This window comes from Physcomitrium patens, chromosome 11, assembly GCF_059467195.1.
Source record: "Physcomitrium patens ecotype Gransden chromosome 11, ASM5946719v1, whole genome shotgun sequence".
NCBI lineage: Eukaryota > Viridiplantae > Streptophyta > Bryopsida > Funariales > Funariaceae > Physcomitrium > Physcomitrium patens.
Window position 1 is genome coordinate 1,081,660 of NC_143420.1, and position 25,399 is coordinate 1,107,058.

Consider the following 25,399-nt stretch of genomic DNA (forward strand, 5'->3'; position numbering starts at 1 on the left):
TATATTATAGTATTATATAATTTGTGTATGTATTAAATTGACTACTAATATTAAAACTAAACTTTTGGATTGTGTGAATCATATTGTTTTATAATTAAAAGAATTATGTTGCAATAATCTAAATAACAACAAGTTTGATGAAATAAAAAATTCATATTTTTCAATACTTTTATTATTAATTTTTAATGATGGTGATTTTATATCAAGAAAAGACTTGAGAAGATTATACACATTTTTTAAGTTGACAAGTCTTCACTTAATTTAAAATATGTATTTTTAAATTTATCTTATAATAGTTCTATTTTAAAAAATATTAGATAAAACATGGCACATGCTAAATTAAAAAGATATTTGAAAGCAATATAAAACTTTGAATGTTTTATAATTAGAAAATTATACTTTTGTATAATATTTTCCAAAATCATTCTTTGTAATAGATACATTATGAATAATTGATTTAGAAGGATATTTAGAATTGGTTTTTTTTACCAAGTAAATTAGAATATTTAAGTTATTAAAAAATTTAGTATAAAAGTTTGTCAAAAATTAAGAAAGTTATAAAAATCTATAAAAATCCTTACTTCATTCAAAGACCTTAGTATATATTGATGCTAAAAATTCACGTCAATATCCCATAAATTGGACGAGTTTACATCTTTGACTACTTTTGATATTATTTATTCTTGGAGCTTGACATCATTTCCAAACAAATTGAGCAGCCTTACATCTTCCAATACCTTTTATATAAGCTTATGCTGAAGCTTGATATCATCACCAAATGAATTAGACAACCTCACATCTTTCACTACATTAAGCATTCAAAGGTACTCAAGCTTGATATCATTGTTAAATAAATTTGGCAACTTCACATCTTTTATTATGTTTGATATTAGTGAGTATTCAAGTTTGATATTACTACTAATGAATTAAGCAACATCACATCTTTGGTTGCCTTTGACATAAGTAAGTGCTCAAACTTGACATCTTTGTCAAATAAATTGGATATTTTAAAATCTATGTTTTTAATTTTAATTTTTTATTTATTCTTTTATTTATTAGATTAAATCAATTTTTATAAAATTTTAAATAATAATAAATCTAGAATTATGGTACTTTTATTCTTTGTTTCATTAAATAATAAAAACTAATTTTTTTATAGATTTTAATAATATCTTTTTTGTTTAAATAATTTAAAAGAGAAATATTAATTTAATTTATTGATTGTATTTGCATTAAAAGGCTTCTAGCTTATCTTTATAGTACATCAAATAAAATTTGATACATATATTTTGTATTTACAATGAAAAAAAATTAGCCCTTAATAATAAAATAGATGTCTTTGGAGAATTTTAAAAAAATACAATTTTCTTTTTTTTAATCAAATTCTAAGATAAATAAAAATATTATGTCTTATAAAACGTAAAAATAATTACTCATAAAAAACTTTTTTTCTTTTTTATTTTTTGTAAACTCCAAAAAAATGACCTATTATTTGTAAACGCTTTGCAAAGATTTGAGTTAAAAAAAAAAAAAAAAAAAAAAAAAAAAAAAAAAACTAAAATAAAATAAAAACTTAAGTACAATAAAAATAAAACAAAAAGAAAACTTGCTTTAAAATTTTACAACTATAACTATGTCTTTATGATCTTATATTTTAAATTTATTCACATGGATAATTCAATACTTACAATTGTGTCATATACAAGAATTTCATCTCACTACTTGGTAAGATTAGCACAAGTTTCTCCGACTTTATGGACCATTATTAACAAAATATTATTATTATTATTATTAATATTATGTTGAAAAAAATGAAAAAAATTCATTGACGTAAATAGTATACATGACTAACTCCACCTGAACACAGCCTAGGGACTGACTTGGAAATAAAGATACAAGGGAGAGTACAACAAGCTATCTAAGTGTCTGGACACTATTCAGCCTGTTGGCTGTTTTTGGCCTTGACTAGACATGAGCATGAATCGCGTTTTCTACCACCTCTTTAGACAGAACCACCAGTTTGGGGGCGTGGGACTATGTCTAGTGTGGTTGAAACATGAAGCTCGACACGGGACGCTTAAGCATCCAGCACTGTTAATTCCCTCGTATTACAGCAAAAAGGCTGTTCCGACACCAACTTCTTACAAACCTACTTTGTAACACAATACCTTGGGCTAGATTCTTTTTGCACATGGCTTGAACCTTGAACCACCCCACCCGACCATAGTCTAGTAATCCTAGACAGATACGTTGTAAGACATTGGTGCCTGGCCAAAGAATTGCATTAAAGGTGGCATCATTCTTCTCGATACACAGTATCTAAAGTACCACTATACGTATTTGCACCCAAACATTATGAAATTGAGAGAACCGCCTCGATAGTCATTCTGAAAAGATTTACTAGCGCCATGATAGGGAATGCCATGAACCCTGTGTGTTGCTACTGGAACTTTGCAAATTAAAAACGTGAATCTGCCATTGGCAAGCGCCCTGAGCGGAGAGGCATTCCCAGAATCTGTGTAACACTGACTCGTCAATGCTCCATGGGCAAACCAAACAACTGATATTGAGGCGGTAGTCCAAGGTAAGCACCCATTGCCACTTGGTTACGACAAGATTGGGGATATGACGACAAGAGCATAGTAGCTCCCTGCCCAGATGGCTGTGTATCGCATGAATGGAACTGGGCTGTTGGGGTAAGGCTACTTGAATTTCTCGAGGTTCCAGTACAATGGATCCTAACTCTCATAGAACAGCCACAAGGGTTTATTCCGCGGGCCTGAAAACACTTGCACCACTTGCACCCGTTGGAGGTTACTGTCTCCTTTTGCATCGTGTAAGATGGACCTCTCGCACATATTTGGAGGTAGTGATAAGGAGCGAGAGGCTTGTAAAACTGAGAACAAGGTGAATGAGGCAAGAGTTTTGACGGATCGAGTGTCATCTAAGCGGATCTTGTTGACTCTAGGAAGAATTAACCACATCCGGCTAGGAAGTGTAGGCGGAGGAAGAGAAAAATAGCCAACCCAGTTGGTTGGACTGGCCATGGAGCAGTTGGGATTGGCCAGGATTGAACCCCACCGCCCTTCCAAGTTGCGAACAATGATGATCCACGCTTCATACTTGGTGGATAGTAGTCTGAATTGTGCCTCTACTTCCGTCGCAATGAAGAATTTGTTGCCGATTCGCGCGTTTCTCATATATTTGAGCCCAACTTAGTGAAGACAAGATGCTCGAAGTTTCAAAAATCTTGGATCTATAAGCAAAAGAGAGGAGGACCACCAAAGTGACTCTCCTCTGAGATCTTTCGGTAAACGAGGAATAGTCCGAGGTCAAATACTATCAATTGCCACGCAGAACCAGCTTGATTCCAGGCTTCTGAGCCTTATTTTGTTTGGCATTTTGCCAAGGTGAAGTGGCCGAGACAAGGTTGTCACTGCCTTCTGTTATATGGGTGAAAACGGGCGAGTCAAAAACGAAGCATGGCATGGAGATTTGAAGTCCCCGGTTTGCATGCCTTCAAGACCCATTTGGTCATGAGGGCAGCCAAAGCATCTTGTAGGTTCACCATGTTAGTGCCCCCAGCAGCTCTTGGTTGGCAGCACTACAGCCAAGAGACCTTTGACCTCGCCCTATGAAGGGCACTGGACCACATGTAACCTTGTATCTTAGACCAAACTTTGTTGATACCTGCCTTTGAATCACCCCAAATGGATGCAAAAAAAAGAGTGGATGAGAGAAGAACACTACTAACTATAACACCTATCTCCATGATATTCACCTTTTTTGTGCTCAAATATTCCAACTTCTTATCAATTCTCTCTTGCAGGAATTCATCAACATCTTTAGATGTCAGAGCTAGCCCAAAAGGTATCCCAAGCAGTTTACTAACCTCCCCTTCCCCCATCCATGTCACCCCCAAATGATCCATCCAAGGTGGCCTACTAGAGGTGGCCTACCAATATCCACAACTCTTCTACCAATTCAAAGCTAGACCTGAACCAAGGTAGAAGGTCTCCAAGATATAAAGCAATTCCTAAGTAGGTTCGTCTATCCCAAGGAGTGTGAAGGTAGTATGATCAGCATATTGGGCTATGACTTATTGCCTTTCCTCCATTGGAAGGCAAATGCCCTTGACCCACCCCTTTTCTATCCATTTTTTAACTATACTATTGAGAACTTCCGCAACCAGCTAAAAAGAAAAATGGGGCCAATGGACACCCTTATCTCACCCCACAAGTAATTCCAAAAGAAGAAGAGAGCATACCATTAACCTTCACCAAATCAGAAGCATCATAAAAGAGTAATCTTGTCATGGCAATGAATTTGTGAGGAATTCCAATAGCTAACATGGCTGTAAATAGGAAGGCCAATCTACCATGTTATAAGCCTTCAAAAAGTCCAACTTAAATGAAAATCAGTGGTTTGTTAGAACACTCCCTAGCGCTTTGACCTGCGCCATATCAGCTAGGGCCTCGTCCAGTTCTCGTATTGCAATCGGACTACCCAAGCTTGCTGTCATATTTGGGAGAAAGCCTGCTGGACACCAAAGACAGTGCTTGGGCGGCTGCCCCGTCATTGGCTCCAGATTGTGAGGAAGCCGAGTATAAATCGTAATAGTACTTGGTACAGATCTCCTCTAACTTGTTTTGATCCGTGCGGGTAACCCCCTCTACATCCTCTAGCTTTGTGATGGCTGAAGCGCCGGAGTGGACCCTGTTTGCTCAAATGAACTATTTGGAGCAAGATTCCACCCGCTTCCATTGGATCCTGCTACGTACCCTCTGGTCCGCCGCTTTCCGCTGCTCAAGGTTCTGAAGCCGATCCGCCGCAATGCTAAGTTTGCCTTGAATCCCCAGGTCATGCGGGTCACTGTGGAGGGCCGTGATGAGGCGTGCTAGCTCCATCCAAAGTTCTGTCTCTTGTATTCTAAAGTCTTGCGCCTTCCAAACACAATAGCCACGATAGTTTTTGACTACTCTTAGCAATTTTCCAGTGAACCCTAGGCGCGGAGAAGAGGTCCAGATCCCCTCAATCTGGACGCGGACCTCCTCGTCATCTAAGTAGGCAGCGATCATTTTGGACAAGTTTGAAGGATGCAAGTGCCCCATCTGGATCGATGGGGGATGAGTGTGAGGAGCTTTTGTGTCTCCGAAATGCCAAGTGTCCAGTAACGCGGTTTTGTGTCTCCGAAATTGCACACAATCTGGAAGAAAACTCTTCCCAGATCGCGGCCCAATTCCACTTCTATCTCTGCCGTCTTTTTCAGATCCCCGATCCAGAACCTTTGGGCCGCGGTCGATTGCTTCCCACCTACAAAATACGCCACTATGGCGTACTTGCTAAGGTGCTCTGTTTTGATCTTAACCACCTCCTGATCAATTTGGACAAGGCGCGCGGTGGTACACAACAAAAATTATGTGCTGCATCTTGACCAACGTGAAGGCAAGCTCTCCCCCAGAGCCGAGACTGTGGGATGAAACCTTGCGTGTTGCCCCATGCTGGTCACGCCCGTGACCAATCTGGCTCGATTAGGTTTTCCGCCCTTCGAGTGTCTTCCATGCCCCTTTCCACTTCCGAGCTGGAAAGGTTAATTGGGCATGCTTCACTTTGGCTTTCAGCGACTCCGCATGTGATGCTATACTTGCATACGAAGCCCTACTCGCCATTGAGATAAAAATAGACACTTTCTTACTGAACCCTAAGTCCTAAAAAAAGCAAAAAGAAACACCTGCCGCCCTACTCTCCTCTGGAATGCTAATCTATTCCAGAGGAGCGAAAAGGTGATTAAACGGCCATTGTTCATGACTGCCAGAAGAAAACTGGAACTATAATAAACTAAATTGCAAAGATCCGCCGCTGGGATCTCCAAACAGACGGAGCACCTCCGGAGCTTCATTGCAACCCCTCAACGGTCACAGTATGCAAAGTTTAGAGAGATTACTAACAATTTGGAGAACCTTAAAACTATTCCCTGTGTGCAACTTTGCTAATGACTAGAACATGAATCGATTTGGAACAGCTTTTAGAAAAACCCATCTCTAACAGATGTAATTTGAAATCAGACTGGAGAGTGAAAGTAGGTCCAAAAGCAAGAGGCATGTTAAAGTAAAAGTAGAAAATGTTACCTTGTATAAGATATTACCTTAGGTAAGTTATTAGTAGTCAAAGGTTTGACTCTTGGTATATAGTAAGGGCATCCAATGGATATAGGACGAAGTCATGGATCAAGAGTCAAAGTCAAAAGGATAAAGTATTAACAAGAGAATATTCAAAGACTAAGTATGAATCATTAGTGTGTGTCATAGGATACCTTAGTAGTTCGTGAGATGTCAAAGGATCCTAAGAGCATGTGTATAAGACGTAAGAGTAATTAGTATTGGACATAAGATACTCTTAGGACTCGTGACATGCCAAAAGGATCCTAGGGCCATGTGTGTAAAAGTCAAAGAGCGGATGTTGTCTTTTAGGGCAGCAACTACCACCTATAAGTAATAGGTGTTGGAAGTGAAAGACATCTTACTCCATACTTTCTTTGTGTGTAACTTTGCTGATGCTAAGTGTTGTGTCTTCTAAGTACTTGTTTTCTTAATAGGTTATGGGCCCACTCACCTTTACTTGTGAGTTTTGAAGTACTTTGAATTCTTTCTTGTTGTAAGAAGTAGATCTTATGGTTATTGCTGAAGTTTGAGTTTGTTATCTTCTAATCCTTCTTATGCATCTAGTTGTTGATGTAATTTTGCTCTTATTTATTGTTAAGTGCACTCATAGTCTTTGTTGATGTTAGACTCCATATAATGATGTTTTAGAACTCTAGTGTTATATTTCTTTGCTGAAACTTATCATTGATGTTCTAACTTTGTGGTTTCATGTACTTAACTTCTTAAGAGATTGTTCTATTTTCACAAGAAGTATTTTTTGTAAGGTTAGAAGTATTTTGTGAGAAAAGAGGGGTGATTGAAGAGTGGCAAAGCTTATACAAGAGGTTTAGATAGAGTGTAAGACTTGTGAGAAGTCTTATATGTGAAGTTGAGAGTGATACAAGAGTGAAATTACTTGTTTACTTACAAAGAGGGCATTTTGGATTTCTAAGGCAGCAACACCTTCTTATTGATTTTGAGAGTTCTATATCTCATTTTCTTGATTTTCTTTCATACACCCCTTTCTTAAATATGGCTTCAAGTGAGGGTGAGAGCTTGAGAGTGATTGAGAAGTTTAGGGGTGACAACTTTTACCATTGGAAGAAGAAAGAGCTTTTGTTGGCTTCATTGGACCTTTGGGACATTGTTGATGAAAGTGAAGACCCTCCAAGTGAGAATGTTGATATCAAAGTGAAGAAGGAGTACAAACGTAGTAAAAAGAAGGTAGCTATTCTCACCAACGTGATAATTCAAAAAGCAACATGAGGAATTGCTATATTTGTGGAAAACCAGGACATTTTGTTAGAAATTGCTACAAGGCCAAGAAAGGAGAGAGGGAGAATGCAAACAATGCTAGTGATAGTTTTGGTGGAGATGAGTATACTTTCATGGCAAAGGAAGGAGCCTCCATGGCTGCCATGTCAAAGTGGATTATAGATTCAGGTGCTACTAAGCACATGACACCATACAAGTGTTCATTTGATACTTATGAAGAAATTCCAGCAACAAAAGTGTGGTTGGGAGACAATGGTATAGTACAAGTCATTGGAATTGGCTCCATTATAGTGGAGATTGTTGTGAAGGACCAAATGAAGAGGATCAGATTGAAAGAAGTCCTACATGTGCCAAAAATGAAAAAGAACCTCCTTTCGGTGAGCAAACTTATATCACATGGTTGTAAGGTTCAATTTGACATGAATGGATGTTTTGTCAAGACATTGGATGGCCAACATGTTGCCAAAGGCCTTAGAGATGGAAATCTCTACTTCATCAATTGCAAAAAGGTGAATGGAGTTGAAGTGGTGGTATTTGTTGATTTTCCACAAGATCAAGACAAGTTTGGAATTTGGCATCAACGACTTGGTCATTTGAATGTCAAATGCATGAAGGACCTCCAATCTATGGTAAGTGGCTTGGATCTTGGTCAATTCAGCCACAATGCCATAACACTTACTTGTGAAGGATGTATACAAGGCAAATAACAAAGAGCTTCATTTCCAAGTGGAGTTGCAACACATGCAACAAAATTATTGGAGATTGTGCACTCAGATGTTTGTGGACCAATCAAGACACCATCAATTGGAAGAACAAGGTACTTTATTACATTCATTGATGATTTCTCAAGAAAGGTGTGGATTTACATTATTAAAGCTAAGAGTGAATGTTTCTCAAAGTTTAAGGAATTTAAGGCTCTTGTAGAGAAAGAATGTAAGTGCAAGATCAAAGTGTTGAGAACGGACAATAGAGGTGAATACATGTCAAAACATTCTCATGACTTCATGAAGATTCAAAGTATTGCAAGACAAACCTCTACTCTTTGCACTCCACAACAAAATGGAGTTGCTGAAAGAGCAAATTGTACCATTGTGGAGATGGCAAGGAGTATGCTTCATACACAAAACCTTGGGCATGAGTATTGGGCGGAAGTTGGTATAAATGCGATGTATACAAGGAATAGGTGCCCTACAAGTGCACTTACATCAATGACTCCACAAGAAGCTTGGAGTGGAAAGAAACCTTGTGTTTCACACATGAGGATTTTTGGATGCATTGCTTATGCAAAAGTACCAGATTGTATGAAGTCCAAACTTGATGCAAAAGGTACAAAATGTGTATTTGTTAGATATTGTGAAGGTACCAAAGCATATAAGCTAATGTGTTTAGAAACCAAGAAGATCATGAAAAGTCGTGATGTAGAGTTTTTGGAGCATAAGAGTGCTTTTGAGCACTTAAAAGAGTGTCTAAGTGGGAGTAAAGGTGTGTTTGTGGACACATCTTCAAGTTCAGCAAAGAAAGAAAGAAGAAGAAGATGATGATGACAATGAGGATGGAAGAAATATAAGTCAAGATCAAGTGCCAAAGAAGGTAAATGATAGTGTGCTTTCAATCAGTAGAACCAACATTGAAGACAATGAAGATATTGAAGGTGATGATGATGATGAAGAATATCAACCTTTGAGTGAGAAAAAACAAGTATTGAGGAAAAAGAAGGATGGAATGCAAGAAGAAGGGTCTTCTTCAAATGAAAAGAGATACCCTTTGAGAGAAAGAAAACCCATGTAGTGAATGGTAGAAGAACCACATCTTTCCTCAAGTAAGTGAAGAATATGCCAATGTTGCACTTCTTATTGATCCGTTGAGTTTATGTGATGGAATGAAATCCACGGATGCGTTGAAGTGGGAGAATGCTATGGAAGAAGAATACAAATCACTCATAGACAATAGAACATGGGAATTGATTCAACTTCTATCAAATCGATCTTCAATTGGTTGTAAGTGGGTGTTTAGAACCAAAAGGGATGCAATGGGCAATATTGTGAGATACAAGTCTAGATTGGTTGCCAAAGGCTACTCACAAGTTACTGGTGTAGATTTCAATGAGACATTTGCTCCCGTGGCCAAATTCACCACTATTAGAACCATTGTGGCAATTGAGGCAGCAACGGATTTGGAGATGCATCAAATGGATGTGAAGATGGCTTTCTTGAATGGAAGTTTGAAAGAAGACATCTACATGGATTAACCTCAAGGATTTGTTGAAGAAGGCAAACAACACCTTGTTTGTAAGTTGAAGAAATCCTTGTATGGGCTAAAGCAATCACCAAGAGCATGGTACCAACACATTGATACATTCTTTGTGAGTGAAGGATTTGTAAGGAGTGAGGCTGATCATTCCTTATATGTGATGCAATCAAATGAGTTCATATTGATTGTCATCCTCTATGTTGATGATTTGATCATCTTAACCAATACATTGAAGATGATGGATTGGTTGAAGGCAAAGTTAGAAAAGGAGTATGAAATGAGTGATTTGGGAGAGCTTTACTATTGTTTAGGAGTAGTGTTTGTAAGAGATCGTGCCAAGAAGACCATTACAATGAGCCAAAGCAAGTACATTGAAGAAGTATTGAAACAATTCAATATGGAGAAGTGTAAGCCTATTAGAATACCATTGGAAGCAAACTTGAAGTTGATGAAGTTCACGGATGAAGAATTTGCTGAAGTTGAAGGTCAAATACAAGGTGTTCCATACAAAGCAACAGTAGGCTCACTTATGTATGCAATGGTTGGCACAAGGGTGGATCTTGCATATGAGATGAGTGTTGTGAGTCAACACATGTCAAAGGCTGGACCAATCCATTGGACAACCATCAAAAGGATCATGAGGTACTTAAAAGGCACTTTGAACTTCAAATTATGCCTTGGAGGTGATAACATTAGTTTGTATGGTTATTGTGATGTGGATTGGGCTTGAGATGCAAATGATAGAAGGTCAGCAATAGGGTATGTATTCTTTGTTAGAGTGGGAGCAATTTTATGGAATTGCAAGAGACAACCAACAATTGTAAGGTCAACAATGGAGGCGGAGTATATGGCAGCAAGCCATGGTGCAATGGAGGCAATATGGTTAAGACAACTTTTGGAGGACATTGGAGATGTGCAAATGGAAGCAACTCCAATGAAGTGTGACAATCAAGGATGTCTTGCATTTGCAAAGAATCCAAAGCATCATTCAAGGATAAAGCACATTGACATTCAACATCACTTTATAAGAGAGAAGATTGAAATAAGAGTGATTGATATGAAGTATTGTGCAACGGAGGACATGCTTGCTGATTTGTTGACAAAGGCATTAGTAAAAGATAGACACCACATGTTGACAAAGGCATTAGGCTTAAAAGGCATTTGACCAATAGCAAAGTGGGAGTGTTAAAGTAAAAGTAGAAAATGTTACCTTGTATAGGATATTACCTTAGGTAAATTACTAGTGGTCAAAGGTTTGACTCTTGGTATATAATAAGGGCATCCAATGGATATAGGACGAAGTCATGGACCAAGAGTCAAAGTCAAAAGGATAAAGTATTAACAAGGGAATATCCAAAGACTAAGTATGAGTCATTAGTATGTGTCATAGGATACCCTGGTAGTTCGTGACATGCCAAAGGATCCTAAGAGTATGTGTATAAGACGTAAGAGTAATTAGTATTGGACATAAGATACTCTTGGGACTCGTGAGATGCCAAAAGGATCCTAGGGCCATGTGTGTAAAAGTCAAAGAGTGGACGTTGTCTTTTAGGGCAGCAACTACCACCTATAAGTAATGGGTGTTGGAAGTGAGAGACATCTTACTCCATACTTTCTTTGTGTGCAACCTTGCTGATGCTAAGTGTTGTGTCTTCTAAGTACTTGTTTTCTTAATAAGGCATTCAAGTCCCTAAGTAGTGTATTCGTTCTGTTCTGCCCCTGGCTATGTGGATTTTAATAGATGTATAAATGGATCCCTGAAGTTGATGTTATTTAAAACAGAATAACTCTTTGGCAGGAACCTTTGTACCACCGCATGTATTGTTATAAGTCCATTGAGATGTCTTTGATTATCACCGATGTATGTGCATTCAATGTACAAGTTCTTGCTTTCAAAAGATTTGGACAATTTAATTACAATCACTCTCGGAGCAGAGATTGTTCTCAGAAATTTTATCGCAGTTGCTGTCGTTAAAGGAACTTTTTGTCAACGGAGCAGAGATAGTTCTCAGAAATTTTATCTCAGTTGCTTTCGTTAAGGGAACTTTTTGTCAAAGCTGTTATTTATACATGATTTAATCTGTATTTGTTGCTTATCAGCTTTGCTTAGGATTGAAGTTGCTAGAAGTATCAAACCAACTCATTGCATTCTAGTGACAAAGCTATTTGGAAATTGAGCTTGATGTAGTGAATTCAATCTTCACTTATCTTCTCTTGTTTCAAGAGGTATTGAATGGAAGTATTAAGTCCCTCTTAGGACTTACGATAATTAAATACCATTTTCACCTCTTCTATCCAAATGTTCTAAATACCCTTACCTTCTGATCTATACTTCCAAATGATGTGAACTTTAGCATACATCTCTAGACGTATACTAGTTTTGATTTGAGTCCAGCACGAGGTAATTTTGTGAGAGTAGTACCCTTTCAGTTGCTTCCAAGTAACGAGAGGATTCTGAAACCATGTGCCAAATCCCAAAATCTGAATCCCGCGTAGAATTGCCAAGTCGTTTTGGTTGACCATAAATAATGAAAGCATGCATCTCGCCTTCATCGTCGATTTGAAAAATGCAATCTTTCCTCAAGATAATGCCTGCTTCTGCAGATAGTGAAGCCTCATGGCGTCTTGCGGTCACATGGAAACTGAGCTTGGCAGGAGCTGCGGGCACTTTCAACCAGATCCTACTGTTGCACCTAAAATACTCTGATCACCTAAAAGCACTTGGTCCTCAGATTACGATAACACGTTATATTTGAGAATAACAAACAGGTTCCAAGTCCCAAAGCTGAAATAAGAAGTAACAGCCAGAACTCGCAGTGAAGGCAGTTAAACCACGTAGCGCTATCTATCTCCTTTAGCGGCTTCCTCCTTACGTATCCGCTCCTCTTCCTCCTTATTATAGATTGCATTTAGCTGCCCCTCAAGCTGAGCGCGAGAAACAATACACACTTTCAACGTCAGATCTATTACAATCAGCAGTTCCACAATTCTAAACGCTTCAGTTTGAACATATGCCAAAACAAACAGAATTGCGAGCAAAAGATGAAATCATCGGAACTGCTCACATGGCAAATAAACAAACGGTTTCACTTACGTGCACATTTCTGATTTTTACACTTTGCAGCTCCTCCACAAGAGTTGCCATCCTGATAAGTTGAACGAGAAAAATATATACAAATACTAAGAAAGAAGTTTCGATATAAACTTCGAAATACATAAAATTGTGACCACAAACGAGCAACAAGTTCTGATGGACTTTCACTAGCCTGAACTGAAGATCGGAAACTTGGTGTAGAAGTTCACGCTCCCTGTCTGTTGAAACCTCAACCTGGGCAGTATTCAACGATGAGATCAGTAGAGAACAAGTTGCAAAAGAAGCATAAACTTTGTCAAACAAACAAATTAAGTAGATACCATTCAACTGACGCAAGTCCACATCAAACCAATTTGTCCAAGCCTGAGTCAGAGAATAAGTTCAACACGATGGCGCCTCCTTCATTAACACAACAAATATACCACATTTTCTACCATTCAACCAAAAATTGTAGTACATGTGAAAGGCAAAATGAGTATACTCGGGAACTATTGATCGGTGCCTTCTCACGTGGGTTGAATTTTAGGGCTTTCGTTTCAAATCATACTTGGACTTGAACAGTAAACACAACAACTATTCTAACTATAGATATCATCGCCACAACTCCGTAACGCTTAAACTAAAACTGCACACCTGATTTACACGTAGCCGTGCCCCCACTGAATTCCGCTGCGGAACTCCAAACCACTATATTAGCACCCACAACACTGCTGAACTAGCAACTCATTGTACGTACACGAGTTGTCGGAGACAAAACCATTTGCTCCACCAAATTCCCATCAGACTGTACCAACCCAACTCATCCAGGTCCACTCCCTTGTACTTCCCAGTCAATAAGCAGGGAATCTAAAACACTCGGAATTGACGAAGTTGCACAAATCAGTTCCAAACTTACCGAATGTTCAACTCCGGAGTTGGTACTTGAAGTTCGTGAAAATCTGGACATAGAGCTGGTGGAAATAACTGCAGAATTCAATATTATACAAGATAAATACCGCTATAAAAGAAATCAAAGTACTGAATTGTAAGGATTTAACATCTCATTACAACAGATAAACCTTTCACCTCCACTAACCAAACTCCCGATACTCTACACGCAAACATAACAATAGAAGTGTTGAAGGAATGAAGATGTGAAGTTATGCTTACCGCTGGCAGCATCTTGTGGATTGAGACTCTGAATAAGGTGCAAAATACTGTCCTGCATCATCAATTGCACATGCATATAGTTAGGCTCCAGGAAGGCGATTGAAAGGAAGAAAATTGCATAGAAGAGCATAATCGTGCATCAATCCGAGGCCACCAATGAAAAAAACAAACCCACCTGCTGTTTTTGTGCTTGTTGAAAGATTTGTTGTAGTTGAGAAAGAACAGCCGCTGTTGGTGTTGTCACTTGAGAATTCTGATGCGATATTAGTCCATTCGGAGAAGACACATGCAGCGAAGAGTGTGAATGCTGCGAGAGGAGAGCATGCTGCGAAGAAGACGAATGCTGCGAAACCTGAATCATCAAGAATAAAAGAAAGACATGCACACATCAATGTCTTTACATTGCTATTTTACAATTGCCTATGAAATCTCGCACCTGTTAGGCAAGAACAAAGAGCTCAATTCGAGAATAAGCTGACCTGACGAGCATTTATCCCACCCAAAACTAACCATGTAAAAGGTAGCGATTTGTAATCATATTACAACGTGAACGGTTAATTGTTATTCTTTCAACTATCCTTCAGTAATAATAAGAGTGCTCAAATAAAATTTGAAGTGACTAATGACTTTTCAAGTTATGATAAGTGTAAGCGTGTGCTTTAGTATTTAAGTCTCTGTTTAAAACAATTGCTTACGGCATACTCTAAATATATTACAAAGGCAGCAGCTTTTCCAACACTGTTCAGAAGCTATGAGAGAATATATACACTTTGCATCGCCCCGTGTCAAGGCGAAGAAGGTGAAACCCCACAGTTTAGATAGGAAAAGGAGAGGGCTGAAGCATACAGGAAGCCTTCGTTCACCAGACATGAAATCACCAGAACTGGCAGACTTATGAAGTGACGCCTGCACAATATCAAGTGTGGATCGAGATCTAGGTCAGGTTCGTACATTCTTAAAATAAAGATCGTTCACAAACCTTTTAAAGCTAGCCAACAAGAAATACAAGTTCTTATATGCTCTCTAATATAACCTTTAGGGCAGATGTCCGTACACTATTTGTTTTCTCTAAGAAACTTGGAGGACACTCTGTGCAGACAATTTTATGATTTACAAGATTATACATGCGTTCAAGGCGATCCTAGCAACAAAAGTACCAATTAATAAGGAACAATAACATACTTGTGTATTCGACGTCTTTCGTGGGTTCAATTGAGATGACTCCTGCATTGTCACAAACATCGAGATGTGAAAAGCAATAAGTCACCACATTGATCGTCAGTTTGACAATGTCTAAATTTACAAATGAGACTTGAAACTGAATCATATCAAGAGAACACAAACCAATGCCCCAAAATTACTCTTTCATAAAGATATGTATTTTTGAGACATGTATAATTACATTTTCCACTCTAAACCAAACCATCTCGCAGGAAATTTACCTCGAATTGCGTATCATCTGATGTAACAGAGAAACGTCCTTTGTGAAGTACAGGCCCCTTCTGGACAGGAGCCTTTACTTTATCTTCTGAAATCTCTTTATTCAGATTGACCTGAGCTGATCATTTTCAGAGGACATTCATGCATGACATAAAATAGGCACATACCATTAAAATATTACATAAGAAGATACATACCATGAAGATACAACCAAAATTTCAATTAAATTAAATTGAAAATAAAAATGAAAATGAAACGGAAATATGATATCTTCGGAACATACTAATAGACATACTGGGAGTTTGCCTTGAAACGGCTTGCAATCCATTAGTTGATTTCTGGTCAAAACTGGAGCGATCAGAGATGGTGTTCACTGGTCCACTAAATGAACGTTCACGTTGCATCATACGGCCAGAATAGTCACTACCTCGTCCACCTTGACGATAGTCTCTATCCCTGATAACAACAATATTGCTGCAATTGTCAAAGGAGAGTAAAATTACAATGCATAAAGAATCTTGCATTCAGGAGAGGAAATAAACAGAGTAAAATTCTTCCAACTAGTCCCGATACAGTCAGTATAAAATATGCGAAGAGTGACAATTGAGCAAGCTACATTCACCTCCATATTCCCTAAGTATACTTAAAACTTACTTAGAATTTGACAATTGATCCATATAAAACCATGTACATGTAACTAAACGCATTGTAAATCCACAAAGTACCAGGCCATTCTCAGATCCGATCTCACCAGAACCTCGACGAATAACTGAGTTCAGGGGCTCAAATAATTTTTTAGGGTCCTCAATTGCTTAAGTATGAGCGACGGTGAAGAAGTGAACCTGTCTCGTTCTCGTTCATCCATAGTGGTGAGCCCACGGATTGAAGACAAAACACGCTCACTGCCAACACGACGAATTTCATCTCGTTCAGAACGCTCGTCGGAACGTCTTTGCTCTCTCTCTTCCTTTCTATCTCTGTCATCACCTCTTCGTTGTTCACGGTCATCCCTCTCTCTACGTGCCTCTGATTTCCGATTTTCCCTTGGAGAACCGTGCCAACTCAAACTTTCACCATCATGTTCATCCCAGACATCAAATCGACCACTGCATGCACCAAGCCAGTTCATTTACTATGCACATCTGCAACACAGATTCATTGTCGCTGCAAAACAATGCATACGATAAACGTTGACTAAACCATAATTGTGAATCTCTTGCAACTCATGTACATTTGAATACCAAAATTCCAAACAGACAGCTCATATAAGAGTCCGATCCATGGCCTTGACCAGGGATAACGTCGACGAATTCAAAGGGCAATTTGAGCAATTTCTGATAAGTAGCTGTGGTCTGTCATCAGTGGTACTCACATATGCTTGGGCTCTTTCCTGCCAGATGGGAGTGCAGTCCTGCATGTAAAACATGTTAAAACACCGCTCAAAGCCTCCATGTAAAAGCAACATATGTATAATAAATTGATTTTGGAAGTTACAGCATCATCTCAATTTAAGCGCATTATATGACAACTTGACCCTGGGGACCATTAAACAGCACTGATAACGGTTCTTTGCCGGTCTATACTAATGAAATAAAATTGGTAGAAACATCATCAAAGTTCTAAACTAAAATCAGCCATGATATAAATGAAACTATAATCCAGGGTTGATCATGATATTGTGATACCTACACGCACCTAGATATATTTGCAGACTTGGGTTGCACTGGATTTGGAAGAGGTCCCGACCTGATCCTCGTGACTCGCTCTCCTGCCTGTGGTTCTCACAAACACACAGAAAAACATCAACGCCAGCCTACATATACTTAGAACAAATACATATTTAAGGCATTAACACCCACGAGCAATGAACCAAAACTCATACCCAGAACTAAGAAGGTAGAGTCAAAAACACATGGGAATTTTCTCAACAAATCAAAGTTACTGCGATACAAAGATTACAAGTATTTAGTACCCAAGTACTTGCTGCACTACTTACATCATTTGTGGTCTCGGCAATGATTGAATGAATGGTAACTGGCATCTGAACTCTGTTGAAGGAAGATTCACGACAAAGTGGCGGCTGAGACAACGGGGATGAACATTGCAAGTCACCCTCCGTGATTTCCTCTTTCACTGGCGTAACTGGAGCTTGAGAAATCTCTTCCGCTTCCGTATTCAGGGCAACCTTTAATAATTTGGGAACAACTTCCTCATCATCTTGGATCTGAGAAGGAACAGCAATGACGCTGATTTTTTAAATTAGTAAATATGAAGGAACGACGACTAAAACCAACAATTGAGGACTGCACACGAATCACATCAAAGATTCAACATTTATCAGATTTTCTCACAACCAAAAATTAAAGTTTCGAACAAGATGAATTAGTGAAACTTTGAATTCGCATAGCTAAACAGACAATTGAAAATTGCTTGACTCTGAAATAACTAATGGAATTCCCTACTAAAATTTATCCAGAGCAAGAGGGGGCAACATACCAATGCTGCCTGAGCTTTCAAATCTTCAACGTTGAAATCCCAAGCGCTCACTCCTCTCTTGTACTCATTCTGTGACAGTCGCAGCAAACATGAATAATTGCCAATAGTAACTAGACTAAAATCAGAGAGGTCAAGCTAATATTCAATATGCAGCTACGTCTTGGCAAAGGGACCGCTCAAGAAAATCAATAAGAACAATAGTGACATACTTAGACAGGGATCACAAAGTGTAACAAGATAATCAAATTCGAACACACAAATTCAAAAATCCACGTTAGGAACAGTGGCGTTAAACGAAGAGTATTGCAGTTTCAAGTACCAACTAACATTGCTAATGAACACAATAAAAGACGTAACTTCTCAATCGTAGCGTTACCTGAGATTGAGCTTCTTGCTCATCGTACGGCTGGATCTGTTGGGCAAGTCGATTGGCATCTTTGATCTGCAAACCAAGTGAAAAACAGAACTTCATACAAATCAAGTTCCAACTGATTAAGGAACCAGAATACTTCAAGAAGTCTCGGTAAAGATCAAAAAGAAACAGGAAATACAAATTCATGAGTAGCATGATGATTATCGAGTTCAGAAGCGTGCCACACACGATGGAAATACCTTCAGATTATTCACAGTCTCTCCTAATGGAGGTAATCCTTCCAAAATATGACGAGCGATATAATCAAACGAACGAGCCTGCTTGAAAAACGAATGTCTCAAAAGTTTTTCAGCAGTAGGCCGTTTGGCAGGATCTTTCACTAAGCACATCGCAATCATCTCCTTAAACGACTGCACACAAAAAAGGAAACCGGTTACTTAACATTCAAAACAAGAGCAGAACTATATTCAAATTATCTACATGGAGCTTGTAACAAAAAGGACAAACTTGTTTAGGCAAAACTTATGCACCAAGTATAATGTCCCTCACACTGACAGTATATTTTATAAAACCTATAAACTGATAAAATAAATATTTGTAGAAGCATCTGTACGTTATCAGATACAAAATTGAAGTGTGCAAACTCTCTACGAAATATAACAAAATTAGCAAAAACTCTAAACTTTCTCAAATTTAGCACAAATACAAAAAGGCATAACTTCACATAGTAAAAGCACCTTCGAGAACTTTTTATCGCGTTCATAGTCCAGCCCAGGAGGAGCATTTTGTAAGGTCATCAGCAGCACCTGTTGCACCAAAACTGATATTAGAACTAGAAAAACCTGATAAATATAATCAAAAGCCAGCAAGTACAAGTACAAGTATACGAGGCAAGGTTTGATGGAAATGGGTTAATATACAAAATATATATCAACACACAGAGCCAGAAGGGAGTCCCAGGGAGTACTATGTATTGCATCAAGCATATGGGTAAAATTTTCGAATACGTACCTTCAAAGGAGGGTATTTAGAAAAAGGTGCATGACCATGGGCAAGCTCCAGAGCAGTTATCCCGAAAGACCATATATCAGCTCTGTCGTGGCAAGAAGACAGTCAATTAGGATAACAAACATAGTAAAAGACCGACTTTTATAATTCAAGTTGGATCAAATATCCTAGCGGAAATATTATTATGGATGTACACCCCTTCTTTAAAAAAGTAGATATAATTTTACATGGAATTCACAATCTTTGTGACACACGTATTACTTATTCCGTACACATGTTTTTCTCAATCATTCCAATTTTTTCTTCCAAAAACAAAACTTCTGTTTTGGTAATGTAAAAAAGTTTGTAAGGAATTGAACATATAATAATGATTCATTTTTAAACATTGATGATACACTTGTTTTACAAACGTTTTGATATGTCCGAACTGTAAAAATTTATATATTTCGTTTCTTCATAATCTTCTAAAAAGTTACGGAATTATGTATATGTTTGCATAAAGAGTGTCACCTCTTGTATTCTTGAAATTGCATTGAGTCATCATAAGAGACAAATATCTTTATGTTTATACGGTACTGGTCATTGACATTGCAATGAATCATCGTACGTGACATTACATGTACACAAATTTAATTCAATTATTTGGAGGTTGATTCACAGTCCACAATGTTTTTGCTAAGATACTGTAGACAAGTACACAATAAATTATCCACCATCCTTAAGGATCAAATGACAAAGAGAGGAAAGGATTGTAAGGACAAACTTGAAATCGTAGCCATGAAGTTGTTCCATAACTTCAGGTGCCATCCTGCAAATTTGTAAGAGCAAAGGAATGAGCATAATAATTATCTTTTACATCTACTGAAGGACATTAATCCCCTTATGTCTCAATTATAATCAATACTAGAAGGAGCTCTTGAATAGCCACCCGTTGCAAGTAACGGAGAAAGAAGTGTACATACGATTAATAAAATGAAAAATTCGGGAAAAAAATGATCCAACAATCTGCTTTGTAGAGAATTGCATATATAAACAGGAACAACAATACAAAAATTTCAAGATCTCGCAAGCAAAAGAAGAGGTTGAGAGGAGTATCTATACCAGCAAGGTGTTCCAGCAAAAGTATTCCTAGACCGCTGTCTATCACCAGTGTCAAACATGCATGCTGAAACACCAAAGTCTCCAAGCTTCACAGATCCATTTGAATCAACTAATATGTTCCCAGCCTGAAAATAGTAAACGAAGTGCACCAAATACATTGTGAGTAAATACTCATTTGCATGCGGTCCATCGAGACCACACCTAGAATAAATATTTTTGACCTGCCGTTTCAAGATTAATTTTAAAAACGCTCGTGCGCCAGCATATACAGCATAAACACGATTGCCGCCTCACCATCTCACGGTCTACCAACAACCAGCTGTATAGCAGTAAAACGTTAACCACCTTGTAATCACCCGTGCAGCACCTGATACTGGGTGCAGGTTAATGCTTAAGCCACACACTCATCTTCAATAACGTGCTTTTTAAAGCTGTCATGCAACTACAGAAACACGGAACTGGATAAACATCTACTAAATTAAAGCGCACTTGTCCATTCCTAAGTGGATCGTATTAAGATGGGACAGTCAATTTGAAGAACTGGGCATCTCAGAATTGGGAGGAGGAAGTTAAGAACCATCAGCAAGTAGTCAAGCAGGAAGAGACTTGGATGGATCGCAGTACCTTAATATCCCGATGAATATGGCCATGGCGATGAAGGTACTCAAGTGCTTTCAAGGATTCTTTCAGTATAGTTGCAATAACGGGTTCCTCAAAACCATCAGGGTAAGCCGCTTTCATTATGTGCAAACATGATCCACCTGCCAGATGAGGCATAACCACCCAGAGGTTTTGGCCAACAACGAAGGAGCAGTGAGCCTTCACCACATTCTGATGATTAATTAGGCTCATTGTCTGGGCCTCACGGCGAATGTTGTCCTGTATTCAAGCAGGTGCCATCAACATCCATATTTAGTATTTTTTTTTTTTTTTTTTTTTTGTGAGAAAAGACCTCAACCATCTGCATCGTCAAAGCTCCACAGAATCATCACTTAAGAGAGAAAAAGGGAACTATGACATACAAATAAACAAACAATCAAGCAAAAACTATAAATAAAACAAAACAAAAATACCCATAATCAAAAGTAAAAAGTTCATAAGGATTAGTAATTCCAGGGCATTAGTTCTCTGAAATATTTAATCGTAGTAACCAATCAAGCCAGGGAATTTTTATGAAACTTACCAGATTACTGTTGCATTTTTCGAGATCCAAGCTCTTAATTGCCACAATCTCATTATATGTAACGCAATGAGCCCTATAAACTATTGCACTTACACCCTGTCCAATCTCCTCATACAGTTTGTATTCCGAAGCCAATACAGGATACGACCGCTTTTCCGCTTCTACCATTGTACCACCTCCTGACGGCATTTTGAATAGAGTGGACCTACGTGATTGCAGGTTATTTATTTGCAAAATCCATATCCTCTCCTGAGTGATGGGTTTGGTGGCACTCTCAGCCACTGCTGCTTATATCATCATTGAATCTAAACCCAAATGTATTTTAAGAGTAATCTTTGTCTATGTGTACTTAAAGCCTCCAAACACATATTCTCATGTGCGCAGCCACTGTTTCTGGAATTCTACAGCTTATCTCTGAATCGCCAGTGTCGAAAAAGTGAGCAATCCCAGAACCTCAAAATGTACAATACGTAAATGAATTTACAATATCAGCTTGTGGAGTTGCTTTCAATGCTTTCTCGACACAATGTAAAGTTTCTGAACTCTCCTGCCAAGTTCTTGAGATAATGGTGTCACCACTGGTGGTATCATGCAACGAGAACCTTCTTGCCTATTCTATATGTAATAGACAACTCTTCAAGCACTCTCCTTCCATATGTTTCAGACACCTTGATTCCATTGTCCCTACAAAACAAGACATCATTGGTAAGTAAAGAGGCGTCACAAAGCATGATAAAAACTAAAAAATAAAATCAATTGAAAAGGAAAAATCCGCAACATCAACCCACGTCGCTCGTGAGCAAGGGTTCGACTATGCAAGAATTCAGCTTCAAAATTAGTTTGTAAACCTCACGGGAAGAAATACGTAATTGACCGATTTGTGACCTCAATCTTCCTCTTATTTGCCCACCCCCTTTACGGTATGAATACTTCCAAACATAAACGTAATGTTTCAGAGTGTTAACAAAAGACTGGTAGTAGTGTTCTCAATCACCGTGATTACTGTCCCCTAAAGTTGGGTAAATTTTTGAACTGTGAAACCTGGATATTTGAAAGAAGAGCCAAATTTAAAGCAGAATTATTGAAGTGATCGACTAAAATTCCATCTTTCAACTTATTGTTATTTATTTATTTATTTTTTTTTTTTTCCCACAGCGACGGTACAAGTATTACTTGGTAATTTTGAGTCAAAGCCTAAAAGGAAGCCCTACACACAACGTCAACATACCCCTCCATCAGTAGCGCGGTATGTTGTAAGGGCCAGTCCAAACAAAGTCAAACAATTTGGAATCCATCACTACCGAGAGAAGCCAATTCATGACGAAGCAAACGTCACTAACGTCAGTAACAATAACACCCTGAGAACCTGCTTTACAATCGTCTATGTCCTCTGCATTCTATATCCTCTAAACATGCAGAAAGAATTCAGCTTTTATGCATCCAAATCAGCGCACTAAAAAAACCCTAATCCATATTCACAATAAGAAACACTTGGTTCCTTCCTGCTTAGTTCTTCCTCCAATTTCTCTCTATTCATAAAAATGATTTAGGATTTATCAGTTCACGCAAGAACTTCTAACAAATTCTCCATGCACCTCCTCAATTATTTGAAAAGTTTCTAAAGTAAAGCTCACGAAATATGACAAGAGGACAACATAACGTTCTTCCTGAACTATGTGATTTGAGCCCTCCAGCATCTCAGTTCCATGAACGGCGACAAGGACACAACTCTACATATTGAGAAAACAACCTGACAGGGTAGTAAGCTTCAAGGATATTAAAATCGTCACCGTCAGCGGTGTTTCCAGAAGTTGGATCTTCAGAGCCAGTGTATTCCAAAACCGCTTCGAAATCGAACAACTTGTTGAATTCATTCAAAACCACGAAAGGCAGGGGAACCCAAATTTCAACATAGATGGAAAACAGAATAAAACAAAATGATAAAATGGAGCACCTCTAATTGACTTCATCAGAGCAGGATTGCAAGCAGCTCGCATTCTAGCTTCGACGTTAAAACAGAGCTTGGGCAACAACTAACGAATATATCTATCGTGGTGAATAAAAATAAATTTCAAAATAAGTGATTTTTTTTCTTTGAAAAATATTACGAGCGAAATTGCAGAATGCAACTAAATGAACTTGTGTTAACCAATATACTGCGATCCTCTCTAAAAGCGCTGATTGATCTCAAGCACAGTCCAGCAATCAAGCCATCGTAAGGTATCCTAGCACAGACTACAGCTCTCATCGCAGACGCTGCAAACAAGAATGGAAGGACCTGAACTACAGAATATCGCTTGTGAATTTTGTAACTACGTAGATGATAACAATGATACTGACACTCCTTCAAGGATGGTAAGCTAAGCTACCGGCTGGCACAAACTTGCGTAGTTCGCACCCAAACCGAGAGCAGTGTAAATTTAATACCAGCCACAGATTGAATCATATGGGGGAAAAAATTAACAAAGATTCTCTAATACGCTTCTCACAGTAGAAAATAATTCGATTCGTCCTCGTCCTCTACTAACCCTCTGCAATACATTTCAATGAAAATTGAAGCACATTTTTTCTTCTCAATGACGAACACAACCCTCACCATTCATTCGCACAGGAGTAAGTATATTACCAATCTATGCATGCGAGTGATGGCGTCCACTGCGTCTACCACCATTATCACGAACGGTTCCAGACTTGAGGATCCTAACTTTGCAATATCGCTTTCTCTTAGTTACAAGCTCTTACGATCTTTGGCCCATCACCCGTTAGCAAGTGCAGGTGCAAGAGCTTGATCTACATCTCACGCTATTCTCTCTGTCTCAAACCAAACAAAAACAAAAAAATCAGAAACCGTATCACATCTAATATCCCAATCTCCCTTGACCTCCTCAACACACACACAAACACAAACACACACCACCTCACCACTTGACACTATTACCGGACACTCCTAAAGAGACGCAACGAGAAACGCAAGAATATACCCGAGCTAAACCAGACAAAATCACTACTTACCTACACCGCGACTCTCCCATTGCCACAAATCATCGACTACCGTCAAAACTTCTCAGCACCGAATCTAGTTGTTTACATCACGACAGCACTCCATCTGCTCATACGAAAAACTTCGTCTCTCTCTCTCTTTCACTTCTCATTCCCTCAACACCCCGGAGCTGTTATGCGAATAACACCAGTACCACAATACTCGCCAACAGCACAGTTGCAGAATTTAACCAGATTCACCTGCAACCACCACCGACTCAAAACCAGCGACAACATATCCCACTCTGCTCACTTGAAGCTATAACTCTGAGCTCTCTCCCGTCCACGGGAGCGACCGCAAGATCCTGACGCCAAATGGCTCCCTCCCTCCGAGCGCCTTGCAAACAACAACCCTCTCCCTCCCGCACCCGTTCTTCTCCCTGCGCACTCACTCACTCACTGCATGAGAGAGGGAGAGAGAGAGAGCGAGAGAGAGATCCCGCCGTTTTCTTCTTCTTCAACGGCTTCCTTCCTTCGCTGCAGGAGCACTGCACTGCACGTGAAGTAACACCAAATTCTTCTTCTCGTTCGGTCGGTGTTTGTTTGTTAGTTATATATCTGTGCTGGTGCTGCTGCATTATTCCCCGGTGTGCTGCTGCGAGAGCAGATTGCTTGGGTTTGCTTTGCTTTGCTTAGGAATGGCGGTATCGATTAAAAGCCCTTGTCCCCCAGATCTCTCCCTCTCATCGCAGTCCTCCCTCCCTTCTTCTGTGGGGAGGTTCGCTCCTCCGACTCTGTCTCCCTTTGCTTTTCCTTTCCTTTTCTTTCCATCGCTGCCCTTCCTTCCGACCAGGCCTTTCGGGTCATCTCCGCTCTCAACTGCTTCATTAAGCCAGAGAAGGGGGGGGGGG

The 25,399-nt window shown here is 38.8% G+C and overlaps 1 protein-coding gene across 20 annotated transcripts; it reads right to left on the bottom strand.

Annotated features, from left to right (window-relative positions):
• Positions 1-11,830: 11,830 nt before the first annotated feature.
• On the bottom strand, positions 11,831-25,161 carry LOC112289023 (uncharacterized). Of its 20 annotated transcripts, none has more exons than XR_016505360.1 (26): positions 24,750-25,050; positions 24,136-24,320; positions 21,510-22,193; positions 20,951-21,205; positions 20,327-20,451; positions 19,989-20,033; positions 19,229-19,310; positions 18,955-19,023; positions 18,457-18,627; positions 18,221-18,286; positions 17,845-17,913; positions 17,345-17,572; positions 17,044-17,120; positions 16,721-16,759; positions 16,191-16,454; positions 15,644-15,804; positions 15,351-15,466; positions 15,091-15,132; positions 14,676-14,814; positions 14,084-14,260; positions 13,909-13,960; positions 13,655-13,722; positions 13,393-13,428; positions 12,932-12,993; positions 12,760-12,811; positions 11,831-12,590 (listed from the first exon to the last, which is right to left on the bottom strand). XR_016505360.1 is itself a non-coding variant. In XM_090254026.1 (26 exons), exons 3-26 carry the CDS (start codon positions 21,696-21,698, stop codon positions 12,507-12,509), a joined length of 2,601 nt encoding a protein of 866 aa, XP_090110152.1. In that variant the 5' UTR covers positions 21,699-22,193; positions 24,136-24,320; positions 24,750-25,050; the 3' UTR covers positions 11,831-12,506. The 20 variants fall into 20 exon arrangements, 15 of the variants coding, with proteins under 15 accessions (XP_090110152.1, XP_024389684.1, XP_090110153.1 ...); XR_002971744.3 differs by having other exon boundaries at positions 15,632-15,804; XM_090254026.1 differs by having other exon boundaries at positions 14,755-14,814; positions 15,632-15,804.
• Between the last annotated feature and the right edge of the window lie 238 nt (positions 25,162-25,399).

Bases quoted from the DNA above. Each gene is read 5' to 3' on its own strand.
- LOC112289023 (XM_024533909.3), bottom strand. From the start codon at position 21,698: ATGCCGTCAGGAGGTGGTACAATGGTAGAAGCGGAAAAGCGGTCGTAT. The intron at 17,914-18,220 runs GTAACGCTACGA...CGACTGTCACAG, and splicing joins AGCAAGAAGCTCAATCTCAG to AATGAGTACAAGAGAGGAGT. The intron at 14,815-15,090 runs GTATGTTATTGT...GATATTGTGCAG, and splicing joins GAAAGACGTCGAATACACAA to GCGTCACTTCATAAGTCTGC.